The sequence below is a fragment of the Myxocyprinus asiaticus genome, chromosome 10 (assembly GCF_019703515.2).
Source record: "Myxocyprinus asiaticus isolate MX2 ecotype Aquarium Trade chromosome 10, UBuf_Myxa_2, whole genome shotgun sequence".
NCBI classification, from domain to species: domain Eukaryota; kingdom Metazoa; phylum Chordata; class Actinopteri; order Cypriniformes; family Catostomidae; genus Myxocyprinus; species Myxocyprinus asiaticus.
Window position 1 is genome coordinate 37,627,512 of NC_059353.1, and position 25,570 is coordinate 37,653,081.

Here is a 25,570-nt window from a genome sequence, read left to right on the forward strand (position 1 = left end):
ATTGGTGAATGTCCCTAAAGCGCAGATTCTACACATCTCCTTATTTTGCTCTCCACAATAACGGTGAACCTCGTTATATTCAAATAATGCTTGTCATTGGCAGGACCAAACACAGGGCCTCCGCTGTCTTCACTGATCCTGGAAACTCTCATCTTGACCAACATAGCAATTTGTGAAAACAAAATATTAAAAATGCACACCTGATGAATAAAGCAGTGATTGAGTAAAATAAATAGATCGTTCTAAACAAAATTACTGCAAAACAACACGTAGCCTAAGCATGTAATTAATTAGGTGAAATAAACATTTCCAGTGAGGTAAATTACAAATGTTTATAAAGATATGCACAAATATAATGAAGTTACAATGACAAACAGCACTATACTGTCACATTTCAGGACCTCGTACATGGACAGCAACTCTCTTCAGTAACACTTATAAAGCGCATCCTCCTGCTTTTATGTTAAGTGTAGTTTTGGGAAATGCACGTAAAAAATAACGCACGTACGTAAAATTGCTCGTAGAAAATGCTCTTAAAAACTAAGATCAATCGTTATTGGGAAACGGGGCCCAGGTCAGTTGAGGTTTTGGATTTTATCTGGATTGACCAGGATAAGATCAGTATAGTATTCAATGATCAGACTTTAAAATGCTACCAGATCTTTAAAAAAAAAAAAAAAAAAAAAAAAAGTACATTTAAATACTGAAATACTTTAATATCAAAAATATAGTTACCAATATGTCTGATTTTACAGTCACTGCCATCCGTTGTAAAGACCGCAGAAATCCTGTCATTCTGCGCATATTCTTTCACTTTTTCGGAGGGCCACACCTTAAGACACGCCTTATTTGTATGACCACGCCCCATGTGCCTCGCTGCTCTAAAATCCTTTTTTTTTTTCTCTTTTTTTTTTTTTTAAAGCACCTTATTTTGCTTTTTTGCCTTTTTCTTGTGTGTTTGAATTCACCTTCGTCCATGGTGTTCTATGTTATTGTTTTTGAATAATAATCACGACATTTATTTATTAAGGGAGAGAGGACATGTTTGGAAAGATTTTATATTGTCCTGCAGAGGGCGCAAACTCCCTATGTCAAACTTAACCAAGGATTTATAGCTGCAGGCCAGAGAACTCCAGAAGGGTTAGGGGGCCCCCTATATCTTTTCTGGCGGTTTGGAACTCCTTCCCCTTTTTGTAGCTCTGCCTGGAGCTACTGTGTATCCTTCTCAACTTAACAGGCGTTTGCATTTTAGACTCGGGAAAACTTTCACTCCATTGGCCTCTTTTTCAGTAAAAGGAGAAAATCAATCTCTCTCTCTCTATCTCTCTCTCTCTCTCTCTCACCCACCACACCACTAAATAGTTAATAAATATCTTTGAATATCTTATTTATTTATTTATTTAGTAAACATGTTTGATTTAAAAACTATCCGAAAGGCAGTGATCTCATTGTTCATTGTGTCTGACCACTAATCCCGTTAAGATGCGCCGCCGCAGTGCCTGCAGAGCTGTGGAGTGAAGGGGCTACAAGTTTACTAATTAGGGAGCATTTGCCACAGACTACTACAACTCCAACAGCCTGACATGCCAAGCAAGGAAAAGGACTGCGTTGTATTTATAGAAACCCCAAAATTTCCCTGATCTTTCAACGAATCTGCAGGATCCGCTTTATATGAACATTGCAGAAAGCTCGTGCATAAACAAAATAATCTCGTGCATGTGTTGGGCATCGACCCATTCGTTTCGGAGTTACCGATTCTTTGTCAATGAGTAGAACATTAACCGAAGAAGGTTGAACTGCTATAAGAGCACAGTTAGGCGGACGAGTTTTCACTCTCTGTGGCGGGACTGACTCGGAATCGTGTTCGGGAACCCACTGGATATTGAATTTCCCGAAACAGTGAAGGATTAATTGAAGACATGGAAAAGATGAATGGTAACGAGGGCTGTTTTTAAACCCAGGCTTCTTAAATATGCTTTTATTTTACGATGTCGTCCTTGCACGTCCAATTTTGCCTTCGTATCTAAGAGAAGTGCAGTGTGTCTTGGATATTGGAGTTGACAACTCGCTGTGGAATTTATGCACAATATACATATATATATATATATATATATATATATATATATATATATATATATATATATATATTTTTTTTTTTTTTTTTTTTTTCAGTGTAAAGTGCTAAATGTTTTACCATGGAAAGGTTTTAACAAAATGTGCGGGCCTTGAGTAAATCTTTCACACAGATATTACAGAATTGAGGATTACAATGCTAAATAAAGCAAAATATGCCCTGTAGAAATGTTCTTCCTGTTGGGTAATCGATGATTTCTACAGGAATGTTTACTGCAACAGTGGCTGGCACGTGTGGGGAAAACAATGTTGTGTTCCTGTGACTTTGCATGCAGTCGGATTGTGCATTACTTTGTGGCTTTTAAAACTTTCCATACTCCTTAAACAAGTCGAAATGTACCGCAGGATCCTGCTAAAAATAAGGATGTACAGTCATAATAGTTGTTAATGATCAAAAATATTGGGCTAATATCAGTATTTCCATCAATGCATTACTTAGTCACAATACAATCAGTTGTCTACAGCTGTGTCCTTGCAAGTGACTGTTTACTTGTTGGCAAAATTTCTTCTGTATCTTCTATAATTCAAATATCTTCTGTATATTAATTATAACAATTTTGGTAAATTCACAAATTCTGTTCTTTTATATTTCTTTCTTTTACTCTAGACAAAAAGGTTGACGTGGAGGTCCATGGAAAAAGGCAGAGCTCGCCGGTGAGATAAATTTAACCCGATTCTACTAACTCAGCAATCTCAGAGCTTGTTTTACACATTGTGAAATTGTTTAATCTTTAATTGCAAAGAAGGACGCCTCCTGGCTAAACAAGAAATATAACTACTACATGAAATGTTGATGATTGAATTGTCAGATGCGCAGATTAATGTTCAGTAACATGAAGCGTGAGGTTGTTCCATATCTTTTTCTTTCATTTCAAATGTGATGTGCCTGATTATTCTCAAATGCTTATTTATGTATCCTCAGAAATTATGTGGGACTAACTATCCAGTTAGCATTGCCTTCATTGTGGTCAACGAGTTCTGTGAGAGATTCTCTTACTATGGCATGAAAGGTAATCCAATGGAAACCCATTTGAAAGCTTGTTACACTAACAAAAATGACCATGGTAGTACCAGTGGTTTCTCATTTACAATGGTATTGTTTGAAGTACCTTAGAGTACCATGTAAGTACAGTACCATGGTTCATGAATTTGGAAATCATTAAACACCATGTTATACTGTATATCATAATAATGTGATATAAGCACATAATATAGCAACAATGTACCAAGGTATGTTCACAGTACTGTTTTCTAAGTACTTTGCCCTGTATGACTCCAGTTACCAGTGGGATCTCAATTAAAATACATAACCGAAAGAAACATTTCTCATGGTGCATAACATTGCTAAATACTGTTTGATTTATTTTTTACATACAGTACATATATATGTATACAAATGTGTTATACAACCCCAATTCCGAAAAAGTTGGGACAGTATGAAAAATGCTGATTAAAACGAAAAGGAGTGATTTGTAAATTATATTCACCATTTGCTTTATAGAAAGCACTACAACTACACATTATATGATGTTTTTCCTTGTGAATTTCATTGTTTTTTGAAAATGTACAGTAATTTCAAATCAGATGATTGCAACACGCTCCAAAAAAGCTGAGACGGGCAATTTAAGACTAATAACAATTTGACGAGTTGAAATAACAAGGTGATGTGAAACAGGAGATGGTAAACAGGTGAGGCAGTCATGTCATAGTATATAAGGAGCCTCTAAAAACAGCCTAGTCCTTAAAGAGCAATGATCATTCGAGACTTGTCAATTTGCCAACAGATGCTTCAGCAAATAATCCAGCACTTTGTGAACAATGTTCCCCAAATACAAATTGGAAGGATTTGGGAAATTTCACCCTCTACAGTGCACAATATAGTTAAAAGATTCAAGGAATCTGGTCAAATCTCGGTGCGTAAAGGGCAAGACGAAAACAACTTCTGAATGCACGTGATCTCTGATCCCTCAGATGTCACTGTCTTAAAAAACATGATTCATCTGTAATGGATATCATGAACATGGGCTTGGGATAACTTTAGTAAACCTATTTTAGTCAACACCACTCGCCGCTGCATCCACAGATGCAAGTTAACCCTTTAAAGCCTGAGCCCAAAATTCCATTCTGTGCCAGAATATGATATTCATTTCAATATTCTTATTACATTCATATTCATATAACATCACACACTTGAACTGTATATACCATATTGAAGAGAAGAACTAGGACTTTCAAATGATATAAATATATGTATGATTATTTAAAGCTAATCATCCTTTATCAATAAGATTTCACACAGCAATTTTTACAAAAATCTTCTCCGGCCACCATACTTCATAAGACAACTGCATTTTCAACCATTTTAATTACAAGCTAGAGGGAAACTTAGAATGTATGAAATATACATAATTTTGTGGGCAATGTAGAATAGCAGACAGATTAGAAATATAATCTATTGTTTAAAAGTTATGACCATTCTAGTGATTAGTGGGAAAACGGAATAAAACAAACATTTAGAATGTTAAGATACATTTCACATGACCACTCCTCAAATACTCCTTTTGAGCACCTGTAATAATAAATTGAGATTGCATCTGAAATTGAAGGACACAAACACTGAAATATCCATTTTATGTGTTCAATAAAACACACACTTTATTTAATTTGAACATTAGAAATAAACATGAATTACACAGAAAAACATACAAAATCAAACTTTCGAAATATCTACAGTAAAAACATTTTTAATAAAGAGTGCAGGAACAGAATATATATAAATTCATAAATACTCAACAACTGCAATACCTGTGGAGAGAAGAGAGGGATAAAAGAGGGGAGGGGGAGGACAATAACACCAGTAAACAAAGCCAAACCTAGGCCTCTTCGCGAAACTGGTCACACTCAGCTGAGTGCCAAGACTGAAAACAGTTCCTATCGCGAACCAAGCAAAGTCTTTTGCCGTTACATTCCGGCGCGCAACAAGCTACTTTAGTTTTATTTTCAGTCCTACTTTTCCGATTGCATAGCCAACATGTCTTAGAGGACTCTTCAAATTTAGGGACATGGGCTATGTGGAGTGATGACGAAGGAGGGACTACAGGCTTTAGTGTATGCAAAGGGAAACTTGTGTGAATATCGATACCTCCCAGCTGACGAGCCAGGTTTTCTCTGAAATCTATCTGGGTTAAGTTCACCGGTCTACGCTCATACCCTGGTGCCGCATGAATGTGTTGCCATTCCTTAAACAATATGAAACTATTGACGACGGCAATGTCTATGAAGTGGAAGAAAATAGCATTTGAACGATTGATTTTAGTTGTTAAAAAGTGGAGTTTTTTGTAGGACGTCGTAAGATTTTATCATTTGGTCTGACCTATCAACACCGCCCATGCTTTTGTTATAATCGCTGATGACAGTGGGCTGGAGGGCTACTTCTTTTGTCCAGTCGCCATCATTTTTTACAAACCTAGTAATTTCGGTTGAGCCATTCGCATTGTGGAAATTGGAGAGGCATGTAACTGCACGCATGTCCTTCCACTGAATTACAAGTATATTCCCCTCAATCCTACACTACTTCCTATCACTATCCCCACGAGCTCTCTTGCGTTCCCATCCTTGCGTTCCCATCCACTGTGATGTCCTTGATGTCTTTAAATTCTGCAGGAAACAGTTTACGATTCACCCTGCATGTCCCACAGGCATTAGTTCCCATTTCTAACCATAAGAGCTGGGGATATGTAAAGTTGCCAAACCAAACATTGTGGCCCTGGCCTTTGAATGGCTGCAGTAACGATTCAACTACTTTGGTGGCCAAGTCAGTGACACGGCCATCACGTCTACCTGTGTAAACATTAAAGTCGAGAGTATACCCCGAGTCTGATGTTGCAATTACCCATAATTTAAAACCCCACCGAGTAGGCTTGCCCTTCATGTATTGTTTAAATCCTGACCGAGCTTTAGACTTGACCATACGTTCATCTGTTGCGAGATTTTGGTTAGGCTGAAAGAGCTGCTGGCGTTTTTGTTTGAGGTGGTCCATAAGATAACACAACTTCCTAAGGCGATCCTGATTATCCTCTGTGGTAGGGTCTACAACATGTAGAGCTGCTAAAAGAGCCTTGTAGCGGTCACGCGACATAAATCCCCTCGCCCACGAGCCCTGAAGTGACTTGGTTTCCCAATGACGATGGGAATCAGGGAGAATTGAAAACTCCATGTAAATGAGCAACCCAAGAAATTTGTAAAATTCATCGGGGGTCACCTCCATCCAGGCTCCTTGGTAGCTGGAATATGATGGACAGTTTAGGACGAGCTCCCACCCCTGATGGTTTGTAAAGCTGCATATTTCAGCAACTTAAAAAGTCAATTTCTTGCAACATCATATTGGAGGTTGACCACACAGACTGACACATGCTACCTAACTCGATACCGAATGGACAGCTAGGCTTAAATGGGAGAGGTTTTGGTGCCTGTGAATCGATGTCAGAGTACGAGGGATAAGAAACAGAGTCAATGAAGCATTTATGCTTTCTAGCTGACTTGGGACCTGTGCAAGAATGGCTAGCCATACCCAAAATAATAAGAGTAACAGTGTTAGTGTTACTGTGAGTATCAGTCATATGAGAAATAGAAACAAACAATACATACACATTCATACATACCCAGTTGATGGTCTTGGCTGGGGATCAGGTTCCATCTCATCCTCCATCTCCTCGTGGTCCGGGTCTTCCTGCAGTATTTCCTGGTACAGCAGTTCTTCCTCCAGTGTGCTCATGCCCTCATGAGCCATGTCCTCCTCTGCTATGAACCTAAGCTCATCAGCAGTCAGCTGCCTCCTTCTCTTGAGGGTGCTGAGCAGGGAGCCATAGTCTCTATCCATCTCTACAACAACAACAAAAATACAACAATTGGTAGCCAGCAGTGTGTTCTTCACAAATCCATACACTGAATAGTCACCAAAGGCTTGCAGACTAACCAGAATGTACAACTGCAGACAGCCCTCTCATACTTTCCTTGTGAACAGGAAGCTACACACAACCTAAAATCATGTCTGTGTGATGGATGGGTAAGGCTATCTGCTAAATTATAGAAAGATATCTACCATTTTTTTTTTTTTATTACATGGAAAATCAACAAGCTAGATAACTTGTCTAACTAGCAGGCCAGTTTCCAGGCAGGTCTGGACAGCGTCTGCTCTCTGCCTCACATTACTTCAGGCGGATTTTTCACAAGCGACAAAATTGGCAAAAAAGTTATTGATATTTAGTTAAAAATGTACATAGTATTGCTAGCTAATGTTTATTTAGCAAGTTTCACAGAAATCTGCTTAAAAATAGAGGCTAGCTGCCTGTCCGATGAACGCCGACGGTCATGTCATTTTTTTCCAGAAATAACTAGTGTTACTCCTACAAATAAATGCTTTGTAACTAAAACGTTTTGACTTTCAATAGACAATATTGACAACACATGTTAAATAACTTGTCTTACCTTGAAAGATCACCTCATTTTTCAATTTGAAGCAGTAAGTCCAACACTGGAGGTAATCTCCCAGCGTATCCTCTCAGGCTCCGCTCAGGCAAATGGAGGATGACGCGTATGACGATACATTTATTATTCACACCCAGTAACCCCTTAACCAATCATATGTGCTTTTAGCTTATATTGTCATGAGTATCTGGCAGTTTTCAGAAATAAAATCGGTGATTGGACGGCGAAGATACTGAGACAGGAACCATTTGAACGCTCCGGCTGGTAAGGGTTAAGACTTTACTATGCAAAGCAGAAGCCCTACATCAACACTGTCCAGAAGCACTGCCAACTTCTCTGGGCTCAGTCTCATCTTAGATGGAAAGTAGAACAGTGGAACTGTGTTTTTTGGTCTGAAGAGTCCACATTTCCCAAAAAAAATTGAAAAACTAAGCCGTTGTGTTATCTGGGCCAAAGAGGAAAAGGGCCATCCAAGCTGTTATTAGCGTCAGGTCCAAAAGCCAGCGTCTGTATGGGCCAGGGGTGTGTCAGTGCCCATGGCATGGGTAACTCACACATCTGTGAGAACACCATGAATGCAGACAGATATGTACAAATTTTGGAGCAACATATACTGCCATCCAGCACCGTCTTTTCCAGGGATGTCCCTGCATTTTCCAGCAGGACAACTTCAAACCACATACTGCCTGGATTTCAAGTGCATTGCTGCGTAAGCAGAGAGTGTGGTTGCTAGATTGGCCTGCCTGCAGTCCTGACCTGTCGCCAGTTGAGAATGTGTGGTGCATTATGAAGCACACCATATGGCAAACGAAGACCCCGTACAATTGTGCAGCTAAAGACCTACATAATGGATGATGGGGGAAAATTCCACTTTTTAAACTTAAACTTGTGTCTTCAGTGCTCAAATGCTTAATAAGTGTTATTAGAAGAAATGGTGATATTTCACAGTGGTAAACACTCGACTGTCCCAACTTGTTTGGAACGTGTTGCAATCATCTGATTTGAAATTACTGTACATTTTCAAAAAGCAATGAAATTCACAAGGAAAGACATCATATAATGTGTAGTTGTAGTGCTTTAAATATAGCAAAGGGTGAATATAATTTACAAATCACTCCTTTTTGTTTTTATTAGCATTTATCATACTGTCCCAACTTTTTCGGAATTTGGGTTGTATATACATGCATTTTATTAAGCTTAAGATAATTATTGTTGCAGTGCAGACATTTCAGTTGTTAAACATTAAATTGAGAATTTGTTGAGTTTCAAATGAAAAGTTGTGTAATCTAATATCACGTTATTAATATTGTATTATCATGCAAATTAAAGCGGTGCTCACACTTTACTTCATCCACTACCTGGGCTGGGACAAGAATCTGTCAACAGCTGTGTACCATGCTTTCTCAAGCCTTTGCTACTTTACTCCACTTTTGGGGGCCTTGATAGCAGACTCCTGGTTGGGGAAGTTCAGGTAAGTGATGTAGTCTTTTTGCAGTTTGATTGTGTAATTACTGTATACTCAGTAGATGAACCAATTAATAGTTGCTGTTGAAGATAACAGCAATAATCTATGCGTGTCTCCATTCACAGAACCATCATCTATCTGTCTATAGTTTATGTGATTGGTCATGTGGTCAAATCTGTTGGGGCCATTCCTGATGTGGGAGACAGCACCATTCATATGTAAGCTTCTTTTGATGCCAGACAAGTTGAAGGATGCATCACTGTGATTGTACAGTTTATCTGTATGGGCATTGTGTTTGTGTATGTTTTGTGTGAGAGAGAAAGTACTGTAATTGTTTTGGATGTGCGGTGAAAACAAAATACTTTTTTTTATTTCCTCATAGAGTTCTGTCAATTCTTGGTCTGATCCTTATAGCTTTTGGGACAGGAGGGATCAAACCGTGTGTTGCAGCTTTTGGTGGTGACCAGTTTGATGAGGAGCATGTAAGACATGACATCACAGTCACTGCAAAACAAATTCCATTAAATATCCAATGAAATAATTTGACGAACGCAAATTTCTCTGTTGTGTTTAAAGAAAATGTTCTTTTCAATATTCGTTTGGGCAGGACATGAAAAAGGGCTTGCCTTTTTTGTAAATAGCCAATAGTCTAGTGCATCACAGCTGGGCAAAACCATGATTAGCTGCTTTTTATTACTAATTGGTTGCAGGTGGCATTAAGGGCCATGGTAAGAAAGGTGATCAAGAACCCGATGGCCTGCACAATACCATCCCAATGGTGAAGCGTGGTGGTAGTATCATGCTGTGGGGGTGTTTTTCAGCATTAGGGACTGGGGGACTTGTCAGGGTTGAAGGAAAGTTGAACACAGCAAAATACAGAGATATCCTAAATGAAACCTGGTCCAGAGTGCTCAGGACCTCAGACTGGGCCGAAGGTTCATCTTCCAGCAGAACAATAACCTTAAGCACACTGCCAAGACAACGCAAGAGTGGCTTAGGGACAACTCTGTGAATGTCCTTGAGTGGCCCAGCCAGAGCCCGGACCTGAACCCAATTGAACATCTAGAGAGACCTGAAAATGGCTTGAGAGGAACTGCAGAGAAGAATGGCAGAAAATCCCCAAATCCAACAAACTTGTACAAAACTTGTCGTATCATATCCAAAAATACTTGAGGCTGTAATCGCTGCCAAAGGTGCTTCAACTAAGTACAGAGTTAAGGGTCTGAATACTTTTTATTGATATTAAAATAAAATTATTTGATATTTCAGTTTTTTATTTTTAATAAATTTGCTGTTTTTTGCTTTGTCATTATGGGGGTATGGATTGTAGATGAATATGGGAAAAAAAAATTTTTAAAGCATTTTTGCATATGGCTGCAACATAACAAAATGTTAAAAAAATGAAGGGGTCTAAATACTTTCTGAATGCATTGTATAATACAAGTGAATAACAAAAAAGAGCCATAAAAGTTTTATAAAAAATGGTCCACACAACCCTAGTTCTTGAGAGAAGTAGTGAGGTCCGATTTGTTAATGAATCCTCTTTTCAGTGTGATCTTTTCGTTGAATCAATTGATCCAGTTCACATAATCTGTCTGAATGATCTCTTTCACAAATCGAACTGATCCGGTTCTTGAGTTCAACTCACTAAATCTGATCAACCCTCCCTGATCAAGATGGCGCCGCGGATGGCTGCCTTGGTTTGTAGCTCTTCAGTTCTTTTGTTGTTTTTGTTTGTTTATCCTGTGTTTAGTAATATTTTTCCAGTCAGTTTTACCAGGGACGAACTGCTGAACATTCGGCAGCATATACCAGACAACCTTTTCCCGGTTTTTGAATATTCGGACGTTTTGGTGGACATTTTAGTCGGAGGCACAGCTGTGTTGTTTAAACGCACTATGAGATGCAGGCGAGGGAGACGAGCAGGCGCGCTGGTCAGGCTCCGTCGGCGCGGTTTTCGAACAGCGCTGCCGAGTATTCATTTAGCGAAACTCCGCTCTCTTCCTAACAAAACAGACGAACTACATCTCACCCGTACAAACAAGGACTTTTCAAACTCTGCTGCCTTGTGCTTCACAGAAACCTGGCTGAGTGAAGCCATTCCGGACAGCGCGTTACATCTGCCGGGCTTCCAGCTGTGCAGAGCGGATTGCACCGCGGAGTTAACGGGGAAAACGAGAGGCAGTGGAACATGCTTTTACATCAATGAAAGTTGGTGTACAGATGTAACAACATTAAAGAGGATGTGCTGTCCTAATTTGGAAGTGCTTTTTATTAACTGTAAGCCGTTCAACCTGCCACAGGCGCTGCTGATACAGTTCTACTCAGCAGTCATTGAGTCTGTCCTTTGCACTTCAATAACTGTCTGGTTTGGTTCAGCTACTAAATCAGACATCAGAAGACTACAAAGGACAGTTCGGACTGCAGAGAGGATTATTGGTTGCCCTGCCCCCCCTTCAAGAACTATACACTTCCAGAGTGAGGAAAAAAGCTGGAAAAATCACTCTGGACCCCACTCACCCTGCCCATGACCTTTTTTAACTGTTGCCTTCTGGCCGATGCTTCAGAGCTCTGAGCACCAGAACCGTCAGGCACCGGAACAGTTTTTTCCCTCAGGATATCCATCTCATGAACAGTTAAATTGCCCCATTTAGCAATAACTATGTGCAATACACAGTTTAGTCTTTTTTATATTTATCAAACACATCCAATCTCTTCTGCCATTTCATTCCTCTGAAAAAAAAACAAAAAAAACATTTGCACTGTACATAACAGATTTGTATTTTGCCTTGTACATAACAGATAACAGATTTGTATTAGATTTGCACTACGTATGTGTATGTGTCTATGTATGTGTGTGTGTGTCTGTGTGTGTATGTACGTATGTGTATAATTATTTTTTATTTTTTATTATTATCTATGTCTTGCTGCTGTTTTTGTATTGTTTTTGTATTGTTGTACACTGGAAGCTCCTGTCAACAAGACAAATTCCTTGTATGTGTAAGCATACTTGGCAATAAAGCTGATTCTGATTCAGTGATCTGGTCGTTAACAGTTAACAGCTCAGTGGAGGGGATGACTGGAAGATATTCTCTGAATAACCATTCCATTAAAACAGTACATTATCTAACTTCTCTTAATCCTTTCTTTTTTCAGACAGATGAGAGGAGAAAATTCTTCTCAATCTTTTATATGTCAATCAATGCTGGAAGTGTCCTATCAACCATTGTCACACCAGTACTAAGAGGTCAGTCTCAAGATAACCTTTTTTTTTCTTTGCAATTATGCAATAAATGTATATGACAGTCATAAAATGTGATTATCATGTCCATGACGGAAACCTTAGATAATCACAACACACTGAAACTTCACAGGTGATGTGCAATGCTTTGGTGGAGACTGCTATGCCTTGGCCTTTGGAGTCCCTGCGGCTTTAATGGTCATTGCTCTAGGTGAGGGTCTTCTCAGTTTCTTTTTGATATTTTAGCTGCTAGGATGGATGGAATTTGAGAAGAGTAAGCCACATGGTAATCCACATGGATTGTATTTGTGAAACCAACTTCACCAAGACTCTCAGTTGGCATGTCTGTATATTTTAGCATTTATTCTGAAATCCCAGTATGTTATTATAGAACATGCTTAGCAAATCCCATTCCCTGAACCGTGAACCCTGTATAGAGGGAGGAGGGATTTGGCTTTGGTCCGCACACTGAATGGACTTTCAGGGCTATACACACATATAGTGATTCTTTCTTTGTGTCGGTTACTATTTAGCTCACCTAGCAATAGTAGATAAAAACGAAAATGGAAAAGTTCGCCCTAAATGGAAAATTCTGTCATCATTTAATGTTGTTCCAAACCGATATGTCTTTCTTTTTTCCATGGAACATGAAAGGAGATTTTAGGGAGAATGTTTCTCTCAGTCATCATCCACTTTTATTACATTTTTTTTTTTTCTCCATACAATGAATGGTGACTGAGGCTGTCAATCCCTAACATTCTGCCTATTGTGTTCCGTAGATGAAATAAAGTCATACCGGTTTGGATCAACGTGTGTAAATGATGACAGGATTTTCATTTTTGGGTGAACTCTCCCTTTAAGGACAGCTGTGAGGGTGGTACATTTGAAAACAGAGAAATAAAATTTTTGCAAATACATTATGACTTCTATTAGCCTATATATGATTATGTATGCACTCTTAGAAACAGCATACTACTACAGTACATCATTACTAGAAAAAGGGCCCCTTTATGTACCCCATTAGACAAATTAGGCATGCAATTACTGTACATTAACAACTCTGCACCTGTTCATGTAGTGGTTTTTATTGCTGGAAATGGGATATATAAGAAGAGTCCTCCTGAGGGGAATGTCCTTGCTCGTGTTTGCAAATGTATTGGGGTAAGTATACTCTCAAAAGTTTATTTCATGTGTTACTGAAGTATATGGAGCATGGAAAGAAGGCTAACAGAAGCTTAGGTATTGAGGAGTCTTCTTTTTACTCTATTTTATTAATGTTTTTCAGTTTGCTATTCACAACCGGTGGAGAACTTCCAAGAACAGCCCAAAACGGAGTCACTGGCTTGATTGGGCAGAGGAGAAGTACCCGGTATGATTATTTGAATTGCTAGCCTATGCATAACTATTTTGTTGCTCTATCGACCAAATCTGCTCAGGTTTTAAAGCATGAGTTTGATTTTTTTTTAACAGAAGAGGCTCATCCAGGAAATTAAAATGGTGTTTAGGGTGCTGGTTCTCTACATTCCATTGCCCATGTTTTGGGCTCTCTTTGACCAACAGGTAAAAGGTTAATCCATGAAATTGTCAACTTAAAGAACAGTGAAAATTCTCTCATTATTTACTCACCTTAATGCCATCCCAGATGTGTATGACTTACTTTCTTCTGCAAAACACAAACAAAGATTTTTAGAAAGTCCATACATATAGTGAATGGTGACTAAAACTTTGAAGCTACAAAAAACACATAAAGGTAGCATAAAATACTTCAGTGTTTTTATCCATGTCTTCTGAAGTAATCCAATCAGTTTTGGCTGAGAACAGACCAACATATAACTCCTTTTTCACAATAAATCTTGACATCAGCAGTCTCTTCGGCAATCATAATTTCAAGCTCGACACTTCCTAGCGCCATCTAGCGCTTTGCGCATGTGTCAAGCTCTAGGAATTAAGCTTGAAATCATGATTGTGCCTAGTGACTGCAATGGCAAGAGTCACAGTGAAATTGGAGTTGTATCCTGTATGTCTGTTTTCACCCAAGATTGATAAAATTGCTTCAGAAGACATTGACTATACCACTGGAGTCATATGTATTACTTTTATGCTGCCTTTATGTGTTTTTTTTGGAGCACCATAGCAAGGACAGAAGGAATGAAAATGTTAAACATGTAGAAAACTGTTAAAAACCAGTTAATTTCATTCTGATAATTTTTTTTCATGACACAAAAGTCTAAATGATTTATTACAGTCAATTTTCATAATTACACCTCTTTCTGTTTCCCAAAAAATAAGGCTTCTCTCTTTTTTAGTTGAACATGATTTGATTCTGAATTAACTGCTGCATCACACATTTCTTTGCTTTAATGCATGCTGTGAATGCAGCCTTCTGTGACATGCTGAAGACCTTTTAGACAACTATATATAATTACTATGTATACATGCATGGTTAATCCAGGTACAAGGAAAAATATTGAGGTAAAAAGTATATTTCTCAGTTGTTTCCAAGTCTTCACTGAATTATTGTTAGATGATGCATTGATACAGATTTGTTGCCGCCAAGTTTTGACCGAAATGCAGATCTGTAATTAAAACAATAATTAAAATTAAATTATTAAATAATTATTACATGTTTAAAATAAAATAATTCTGCCCACATAAGATGACGTTTAGTCCAAACACCCCCAAGCAGTGTGTGCATACATGCAGGAGAGAGAAATTCTGGCTATTAATGTTATAGATTTTAGATGGCTAGATATATTTTTTAAATACTTAAAATATTTTGGGGGGATATATTTAATATTAAGAATACATTTACTGAAAATACTTTATTTTATAAAGGCTTCTGTATACTTTGCTTGTTATGATTTCTATGCTGATAATTCCCCCACAAGGGGAAAAAAACGGAATTGCTTATTATCACTTATTTTGGTTGAGGCAAGTCCCTTATTTTGAGCGTGTTTTTCCAGACCAGGTCCCTTTTGTTCTTGATAGATCTGGTAACACTGCAACTGGTACATCATCCACCCTTAGCACAGAGTACCATTTTATTTAAAAAAAAAAAAAAAAGAAAAGAAAAAAGATCATAATTAAAGGTACTGTAAGTGATTTTTTTTTTTTTCATGAAAAGGTATGCAAAAAAATGTCCTACTTCCTGAAAGATATCACTGAAATAAGTGGCATGAGGCACGAGGCTGTCTCTGACACTTTCTGCCTGTCAATCATTTTGTGCATTCTCATAGTGTTGTTGTTGCAGCGAATTATTGAGGCTTAATGCCATATTCTGATTTATAATTTGTCAGTCGAGGGAGCTATTTCACTACTGTTGTGTTTGACAACCGTGGAAAAATTCTTAGTGCCGGTTTCAACTGTATCCGTGCGGGGTTTTGGAAAGAGGGAGTGTGGCTCAATCAACGGCTGTCTCGTTCTGTTTTTTAGCCGCTCAGTTAGAACGGCTAAAATTGCTTACAGCACCATTAACCTTTCTTTAATTTCTTTGTAACCGGTTACCAATTGGAAAGGAGGCAGTGAAACGCTTGAACTGGAACGAAAAAATACTGTTTCAGCTCAGAACGAACCGAAAAACATTTCCTTTTTAGTCCCTGGTTCAAAGTTTTGGCCACAATTCACTTGCAATGCATGGACCTACAGAGCTGAGATATTCTTTCAGAAATCTTTGTTTGTGTTCTGAGAAGAAAAAGTCATACACATCTGGGATGGCATGATGGTGAGTAAATGATGAGAGAATTTTTTATTTTTGAGTGAAAGCACTGTTCCTGAAGGCCCCCCAACACTACACATTTTGAATATCTTCCTAAACAAACACCTGATTCAGCTCATTAGTAGATACTCCACAGCCTAAATTGGGTGTGTCAGATGTGTCAGTTTTTGTTCAACCAGATAAGCACAAACAGTGGCCAAAAATCATTATGTGCATTATGTGAAAAAATGTGCAGTGTTTGGGGGCCTCCAGGAACAGGGTTGGGAACCACTGCTTTAAGTGTTGTCCCAGTATTTCACTTAAAGGAATATTCCAGGTTCAATACAAATTTAACTCAATCAGCAGTATTTGTGGCATGATATTGATTACCACAAAAATTAATTTGGACTTGTTCCTCCTTTTCGTTAAAAAATGCAAATATCTGGGTTCCAATGAGACACTTACAATGGAAGTTAATGGGGGTCAGTTTTTGAACATTAAAATACTCACAGTTTCAAAAGTATAGCCACAAGTCATAAACAAAATGCATGTTAACATGATTTTAGTATGATAAAATCACCTAATAACCTTTTCTGTGTAAAATTTTAGCCAATTTTACAACTTTGTTGCAATGACTATGTAATGTCATCAAACCCTAAATCCCTAAAATGATTGTAATAATGACGATTTAAACAACTTTACTGCTTGAATAATACATGAGTTTTAACAGAAGAATGAAAGTGCTTTTATAAAACTATAAGCTTCACATTTCTGTGTTTAAACCTTCCAAAAATTGGCCCCATTCATACAGTGCCTCACTGTAACCTTGATATATGCTTTTTCTAAAGAAAAGGAGGGACAAGATGAAATCGATTGACATTAACTTGTATTGAACCCAGAATATTCCTTTATGAGCTTTCATTGTAACAGCTTGATGTTTTAATTTAAGGTTCATAACATACATTTTTTTATATATTTATCCAGAGGTCCACTTATAATGTTAGAAAGTCATATTTTGATATCTCTGACCTGAATTAAATGGTCAGTTTTTTTTGGTGCTGTGGCTTTAAGAAGTGCCTCTTCACATCAGTAACATTATAACTGTATTCTTACCAGCTGTTATTGCAAAATAAAAACCCAACCTAGTATCAAACATTTTTTTAAGGTGGAGCCAGTGAAAATGTTGGCAAGTCAAGTAAAAATCTCACCCAAGTGGGCCAGCAGAAGAAAAAAAATCCTTAATGCCTTAACTTCGAAAAGAAAAAACTGTAATTTTCTTTGTTTTATGCCAGGGGTCCCGCTGGACTCTCCAAGCCACTCGGATGAACATGAATTTCGTAAGTCCTTTCCTTTGGGACTTCCTAATAATATGTTATCACTTAACTGTGATTGGAATCAGATTTATTTAACCATGATGTGCTGATGAGAAAGCAAACGTCACATTTCATAATATTATTTTGTGATTTTGAGTATTTAAGCAACGCATCAAGTTGAGTGATAAGATAACATGGTGTTAACTGATGTCCTTGAAATGACCTGATCATTTGATTTGATCACAATATCAAGACATTGACTTCCCCACTGTTGAATCCAAAGGTTATACATTTCTGAACACTCCCTTCTTTTCCAACAGAAATTAAAGTGCTGGAAGTTGAGCTAAAAATCGGAATAACAAGTTCATAATTTGTGTTTTATAGGGTGGAGCATTTGTACTAAAGCCTGATCAAATGCAGGTAAGACAGAAAGACAGACAGATTGTCAAATAAATATACACATAGTCTACAGTAGTTTCCCAGTGGGGGTGGGGTTTGTCTCATGATGGGATTTTTATTTGTCATTTTTCATTCAATCATTTAATTATTTTATTATATAGATGTATAAAATACATCTAGATATACAGTGTTATTGTATTAATTTATTTTTTAATTGTGTAAAATTAAAACAATTAAAATGGCACTTCACTCTAAATTTGTGTACAAAATTAAATCATTAAAAAGTATTATTCATTATATTTATTTTAAGGCTGGCACATTACTTGAATTTTCAGGAAGCGCTTTTGAGGGATAGTTCCCCAAAAATTGAAAATTCTTACATCTTTTACTCTTTACAAAATTACCTAATTTTGTTTCAAACCCTTCCAAATTGTCTTTCTTCCGTAGAACACAAAAGGAGATTGGAGGCAGAATGTTAGCCTCAGTCACCATTCAGTTCCGTTTTATAGAAAAAAGACGCATTGAAAGTGAATGGTTACTCAGGCTGTCAGTCCCTAACATTCTACTAAACATCTCTTTTTGTGTTCCATCAAGAGGTCAATTTTTAGTTAGTACAAATAAGTAAATACATTATGGTTATAAGAGTTCAGCTGACTAAAAATGTATTTATGTCTATTACATCTCCAAACCCTGCACAAAGCCAGTTTATGACAGATGTTGTAAAGACATTATCAAAAAAACCTAAGCACCAAAAGTTTATTTTTATCGCCTTCATAAACAATGCCTCACATAATGTTCTGCAGAGAGCTTAATGGTTATGGTGTCATTCAGTGGCTGTATTTTTCTTTGTTGTTAAGATGCTGAATGCTTTGCTGATTCTGGTGTTTATTCCAATCTTCGACATGGGAATATACCCACTGATAGGCCTGTGTCGGATCAAACTCACGTGAGTGCTGCAATAATACACAATCACATGAACTCAGTAAGAGCTGGAAATGCCTTGCCCCATTAATTTTTAACAGAGGGACAAGTCAAAATTATTGTCTGTGGTAACCAACAGCATGCCACAGGTGCCGTCGATAGAGCTTAACTTGTTTTAAACCCAGAACATACCTGGAAATTGTTGACTAAACAGTAAACACGAGGTTCAGACTTCAGTTAAGTTCTGTCATGATGTGCTTCATATGATGGATTGTTTTATTAATGGGCAACAAAATAAATAAACCACTGACTTTCTCTTGGTTATTTTCAGTCCACTAAGAAAGATGGCAGCAGGCATGATCCTTGCTGCACTTGCCTTCTGTGCTGCAACTATAGTAGAACTCAATGTCATTGTATGTATATTTACAAATGTTTTAAAAAAATAAATAAAATAAAATGCACCAAAATGCAAATAAGTACAATTTTTAGAACCACTAAAAGCATGTTAACTGAATGTTAACTCAAAATGGCATTTCATCTCCTTGCACAGAAAACTGTCGTAGAGCCCCCTCCTGCCAAACAATGCCTCATTCAGGTTTTCAATCTTATGGATTCAGAAGTCACAGTGCAATTTTCTGAACACAATGTCTTCTCAGGGCCAATCAATTCATATGAGGTAAAGTGAATGTTAGTGAATTAAGAAATATACAGTATATGAAAATGCAAATATGTATTACCACACTTTTACATATCTCGGGTCAGTACTTCTCAATACTGTAGATTATTCAGATTGTTAGTATTAATAAATGTAACTATTGAACATTGGTGTAATTTATCATATTGCTGTTTGCGCTGTTTTATAGAAGCAATAAGCCACTTGAGTCAGTGCCTAATTGAGGTTTTACCACAAAAACCCTCAATCTTAATGTTTCTCAAATATCAGTCAGAGTGATAAAAGGTCTAGAGTAATAAACAAAGCAATAGATATGCTGTGGTAGTAAACTTAGATATGGAAATTATGTAATCATGAAAATATTATTTATGGAAGCGCAAATATAAACTACTAGACTATTACATTTCTCAGGTCGCTAACTATACACTTTTTGTAACAAAGCAGTTAGAAATGTTGGCATATTTTTGGAATGAGGTCACTAAAGACTGGATATATGCATTTGGGGGGGGATTAGGCAATCAGCTTTATGCCCTGCCTAAGAATGCTCCTTAAAAGGTTAGTTCACCCAAAAATGAAAATTCTCTCATCATTTACTCAGCCTTATGCCATCTAAGATGTGTAAGACTTTCTTCTCAGCTCTGTAGGTCTATATTGAACGGTGATCAGGCCTTTGAAGCTCCAAAAAGCAGGTGAAGTCAGCATAAACATAATCCATTAGACTCCAGTGGTTTAATCCATGTCTTCTGAAGCAGTTCAGTTTTTGGGTGAGAACAGACCAAAATATAACTCTTTTTTTCACTGTACATCATAACAGCGGTCTCCTTTTCGATCATGATTTCAAGCTCAATTACACTTCCTAGCACCATCTAGTGCTCTGCTCATGCTTTAAACACTATGAAGTGTAATCAAGCTTGAAATCATGATCGTGCCTAGAGGCTGCGATGGCAAGATGTACTGTGAAAAAAGTTATATTTTAGTCTGTTCTCACCCAAAACCAACTGGATCACTTCAGAAGCGATGTATTAAACAATTGGAGTTGTATGGATTACTTTTCTGCTGACTTTATCTCATTTTTGGAGCTTCAAAGGCTTGATCACCGTTCACTTGCATTGTACAGAGCTGAAATGTTCTTCTAAAATCTTCGTTTGTGTTCAGCAAAAGAAAGAAAGTCATACACATCTTAGATGGCATAAGAGTAAATGATGAGAGAATTTTCATTTTTGGCTGAACTATGTCTTTAAGTGGCTTTTTGCTGTATTTTCATATTTTTACTGTTTCATCTATCTTTCCATAGAAAATGGTTTTGACTTGGGTTAGTCAAAAAAACAAACAAACAAACAAACAAAACTACTATTTTCATCTTACAGGATCCTTTGGAATACACCAGTCTTACACTTTCTGGTGTTTCCCAGCTGCACACAGTTACTGTCAGTCACAATGGGGCACAACATCAGTGTCAGCTCAACTTTACAGAACAGATGGCCTATAGCCTCATCCTGCACAGTCAACCTGATGGCATTGCATGCAAACTGGTGAGTTCAAATCAGTGCTGCTTTTATCAGGTATGACAAGGATCTGGTTCAGATAAAGAGATTTTATCATAGATTTTTATCAGCAAACAGTTCATAATATACTGTATGTTTGTCAGAGTTGCAAATATACATTTTAACATCTTCATTATTAAAAAACAAAAACAGGTGAAAGATCACATCACCAAATCTGAAACCGGGGCTGCATATCTAAGGTAAAAGGCTCCTTTAATACTGGCCAGAAAATAATACTGGCAAAAACATTTGTTATATATTGTTGTCTGTTACTGTTTAACAGCTTTGTTAAACTTTAATTCTTTGCTGCAGTTATCAATACATTCAAGCTAACCTTTGACAAAACAACTGGGACAGTTTGATAGTTTTCAGTACTCTTTTGCCTAAGAATATTTGTCTATTGTAGGTTTATCAATACCCGCTCAGAGAGTATCAACATAACAGTGGGCACTGATGAATTTTATGCGCCTGCTCACTATGGGATTTCACACAATATCAGCATACAACGGGGAGAGTGAGTATTTGAAGCCTACATCTAATTCATACACATAAATAGCTCATACATACTCTTCAAATTGATCACTGTGCATTGACTTTTTTATATAGATACAATGGAGTTAAATGCATATCTGGCTCCAACCAATATCACATTGATCTGGGACTTCTTGATTTCGGTGCCTTCTACACAGTCATACTCAAAGGGGTGAGTGATTGAGTTCAGTTTCTGGTTAATGTTTTCCTGTACCTTTTACTGTACAGCAAAGTTTACTGTGTACTTTATAAGGGCTGAAAGCAATGAGACCTTGGCTGAAGATTTTACAAGCTAAACAATGAGATTTAACTATTGCAAAATATGCATTCAGTTCTCAATTTATCGATGCGTGGATATTTATGGCCCTCGACCTTAAATGTGAGGTCTGCAAAGATCACCTAATTAAACATTGCCAGATTAATCTTAAGCCTTAATTTTCAAAGTGAATTTAATTCTGAGAAAAGGTCTGGCATTGTTTGTTTGCAGATGCAGATTGGGTTTTTTGTTGTTATCTAACACAATAAAATTCATACATTTTAATGTGTGGCTTATGTGTCCAAATACTGTTTTTTGGCCACTATGCTTATCTGGGACAAAAAAAACTGACACAGTTATGTTAATTTTCCAAAGGGCAGAGATGATCTTACTTTTAAAAAGATGGAGGATATCCAAGCCAACAATATTCACATTGCCTGGCAGATTCCACAGTACGTTTTCCTTACTGCAGGAGAAGTCATGTTCTCCATCACTGGTTTGGAGTTCTCCTACTCACAGGCAAGTCAATCAAATGCCTTACTTTACTGTTCATATACTGTGTACATATATTGTCAATTTTAATGCTTTTGTTTGTAGGCACCAGCAAGCATGAAATCTGTCCTTCAGGCTGGATGGCTTATGACTGTGGCATTTGGAAATGTCATTGTATTAATTGTGGCAGAGGGGGCCGGAATGGAACAGGTAAGCTATAGGCATTCTTCTAAACACACACATGGTTTTGCACTGTATATAGGATCTCCCAAAATTTCCTGGAAATGTTTGGGGAATGTTAAAAATTGTATTTCCAGTCCTGAAAAAATTATGGAAATTAATAACATTTTCCATTGTACGATTTTATTATAAGAGCAATTTCTAGCCGATTAAATATTTCAGAGCTCTCTGTATTTAAGAGTGGCTTTGAAAGTGGCTCATCCAAACAGAATTCAAAGTCAGAATCTGTTTCAAAATCATTTTTCTTTCATCACTTTCACTCTTATTTTCTAAGTCCTTGGTAATTTCTCTAATATTTGTAAGTTCTCTGTGTATCTTGGTAATGTGTATATATATATATGTTTTGAGTTACAATTACAGATACATTAAACTTTACCTTATACAATTTATTTGACTAGGTTTCTAGTTAGTAGAGTATAATCATAGAAATGTCACTTTTAGACATTTCTATACCGAGTATAAAGTTTTCTAGTTTTTCTCAGATCTAAAATATGTCATCGGCTAGAAATTGCTCTTTGTGAATGCATTCTGTCTAAAAATCATTTAAAAAAATTCTTACCCAGTAATCACAAACAACTGGAAAAGTAATGGAAAAATCTTTAAATACATAGTGAATTGATGCAATGCATCATTAAATCATTAAATAAATGTTTAAATACATATTTAAATATATAGTGAATTAATTAAATGTATCATTTAATAAATGAACAGATATTTTAATAATTAAATACATAGTGAATTAATTAAATGCATCATTAAATCGGTACATAAATCTCCCATGTATTTCATTTCAGCACTAGCTTTGAATTAATTTCATTTAAAAAATAGCTCTCTGCCTCCATTTTCATTTAAGAGCTTGCTTTGGGATCTTTTTTATTTAAAGAAGAGCATTTTGACACACCAATCAAAGTGGGTGTAATCAGCACTCCTTTTAAATTTTCTCATTTGCTCAGAATGTCAGCAGTAATTGAAAGTGCAAAACGTGCAAAGTTTGATGAAGAGTGAAGAAGAAACAGAGACAGAAGCTGTCGTCAACATTTTGGTTAGCAACTTCATCTGCATGCGTCAACAAGAAATCTCTGATTGTACCAAGCCCAGCCATAGTTGTGGTGTGAAAATAGCTTGCCTTAAACTAAACAAAAATTCCAAAGAAATCTATTTTGAAAGGTGACACCCACTGTCATTACGTGCCGATAACTATGACCCCAAAGATGAAAATGAAAAGACACAAATAGGTAAATGTAAAATTAACCCTAAAATGAAAATAGATGCAAAATAGTGATAAAATGAAATACTAGAGATATTTATTGATTTATTTAATGATTCAATCATTAATTTTTAATATTTTTTTATTACAATTTCATTATGTATTTAATTATATATTTACATTTTTACTTATTTAATTTGACATGTAATTAATTCACTATGTTTTTAATAATTTATTTAAATATTTAATTTTGAGTAATTTAGCCCGCCATACCTGCCCTGACATGAGATGATATGATTTGATTCCTATGATGTTGTAATCCACAGTGGGTGGAGTTCCTCCTTTTCGCTTGTCTTTTGGTGGCAGTCAGCATCATCTTCTCCATCATGGCCTATTTCTACACCTACGTTGATCCAGACCAGCTGGACAAGATTTTCAGAGAGGACGCAGATGATGGGAATGTTGACGGTTACAAGAGTAAGAAGAAAGAGACAGTTTACATGACAGACACGCCAAAGAGCACCAAGATGTAGCCGAGAAAACTTTTGTTTCCTTATGAACTATCTACATTCATTAATTGCGAATAAGCTAATCTTTTTTCAAAGCAAACTGTGTTAGTCAGACCAGTTACGTTATTTTGTCATTCCAGGGCCTTTATGTGGTCTTCCGCTAAGCTCTACTGATCAGGAATCATATTCCAGCTGAATCAAGAAAAAATATACTGTGCTGAGAGAGTTGTGCTTTTACTTTACATGGCACTGTACATGAATAAATATATTTTAAAATGTAATGAACTTTATATATAAACATGTAAATAACATACACTACCAATGTCTAAAATGAATGGTACGAAAATGCCATTTGCACATTTTAAAGCTCTCATTTGTACATCATTTTTTGTCATTTTTGTTATGACCTTTGAGATGATAGTGTTCTTGATTAACTCTTGTCTAACATTGCTGACGCATTAATTATCAATGTTTAAAGATGCTCTCAGTCATTTTTTCCTCATTAAATAAAGTTTAAGCCCTAAAGGAATGAATAGTAATTTTGAAATAAATGTTTAAAATCATGTATGCTCACATGAGATGAAGTTCCCAGTTATATCAGTAGCATAATAATAACTGTGGTATATTTTATGGAGCTGGACTACCTTATGGGGGACTAGTCATAACCTCCCTATTAAACTTGGTAACCCCCAATTATTGGACACATTTGCTCATGGAAGGGATGACTTAGCACATTTCTCTAATGCCATCAGTAACCAGAAAACTTTGCTTTTGCATGATGCTGCATTCCATGCTGCTAGGTATCAATATCTGTCCAAAATAACGGCCATACAGTGCCTTTAGAAAATCATCTGCTCTCTTCCAGTCCATCCTCAGGTTTTCTATAGTTTTTTTAGGTCAGGGCTCTGACTTGGCCACTCAAGGACTTTGACCTTCCTATCCTTAAGTCACTGCATTGTTTTTGATGGTGTGTTTAGGGTTATTATCTTCAGTTGTCAAGCAGAGGGCCACAGATTTTCCTCAAGAAAACATACATGGCAGCATCCATTTTTCCCTTCAATCCTGACCAATTGCCCAGTCCCCGCTGAAGAGGAACATCCCCACAACATAATGTTGCTACCACCATGCTTCATAATAGTTATGGTATGTTATGGGCGGTGTTCTGTGTTTGTTTGTTTTTCAAATATAGCGCTTGGAGTTCAGTCCAAAAAGTAATAATTTTGTCTCATCTGACCATAAAACCTTATGCCACATGGCATCAGAATCCTCCAAATCTGTGACCCTCTTCTCGACAACTGAAAATGGACAGGTGGTTCACCTTTCAGCATGACAATGACCCTAAACACCGTCAAAAATGCCACTTAGTTTTTTTGTAAATCATTTTTGGTCAGTCTGGAAAACATGAGTATTAAACATTGCTGACAATTTACATTTGTTGACAATTTATTGTACAGAAAGACTGATG

At 36.9% G+C, this 25,570-nt stretch overlaps 1 protein-coding gene across 1 annotated transcript; it reads left to right on the forward strand.

The window, feature by feature from the left end:
- Positions 1–1,644: 1,644 nt before the first annotated feature.
- slc15a2 (solute carrier family 15 member 2) lies at positions 1,645–25,449 on the forward strand. The gene is made up of 23 exons (XM_051708264.1): positions 1,645–1,935; positions 2,741–2,787; positions 3,056–3,143; positions 8,950–9,091; positions 9,211–9,303; positions 9,468–9,567; positions 12,242–12,332; positions 12,460–12,537; positions 13,405–13,487; positions 13,612–13,695; positions 13,797–13,886; positions 17,313–17,357; positions 17,718–17,753; positions 18,590–18,678; positions 18,985–19,066; positions 19,204–19,329; positions 20,694–20,858; positions 21,024–21,070; positions 21,277–21,384; positions 21,477–21,573; positions 22,033–22,176; positions 22,255–22,359; positions 23,923–25,449. The coding sequence occupies exons 1-23, from the start codon at positions 1,920–1,922 to the stop codon at positions 24,127–24,129; spliced, it is 2,163 nt and encodes a 720-aa protein (XP_051564224.1). The 5' UTR covers positions 1,645–1,919; the 3' UTR covers positions 24,130–25,449.
- The last annotated feature ends 121 nt before the right edge of the window (positions 25,450–25,570 follow it).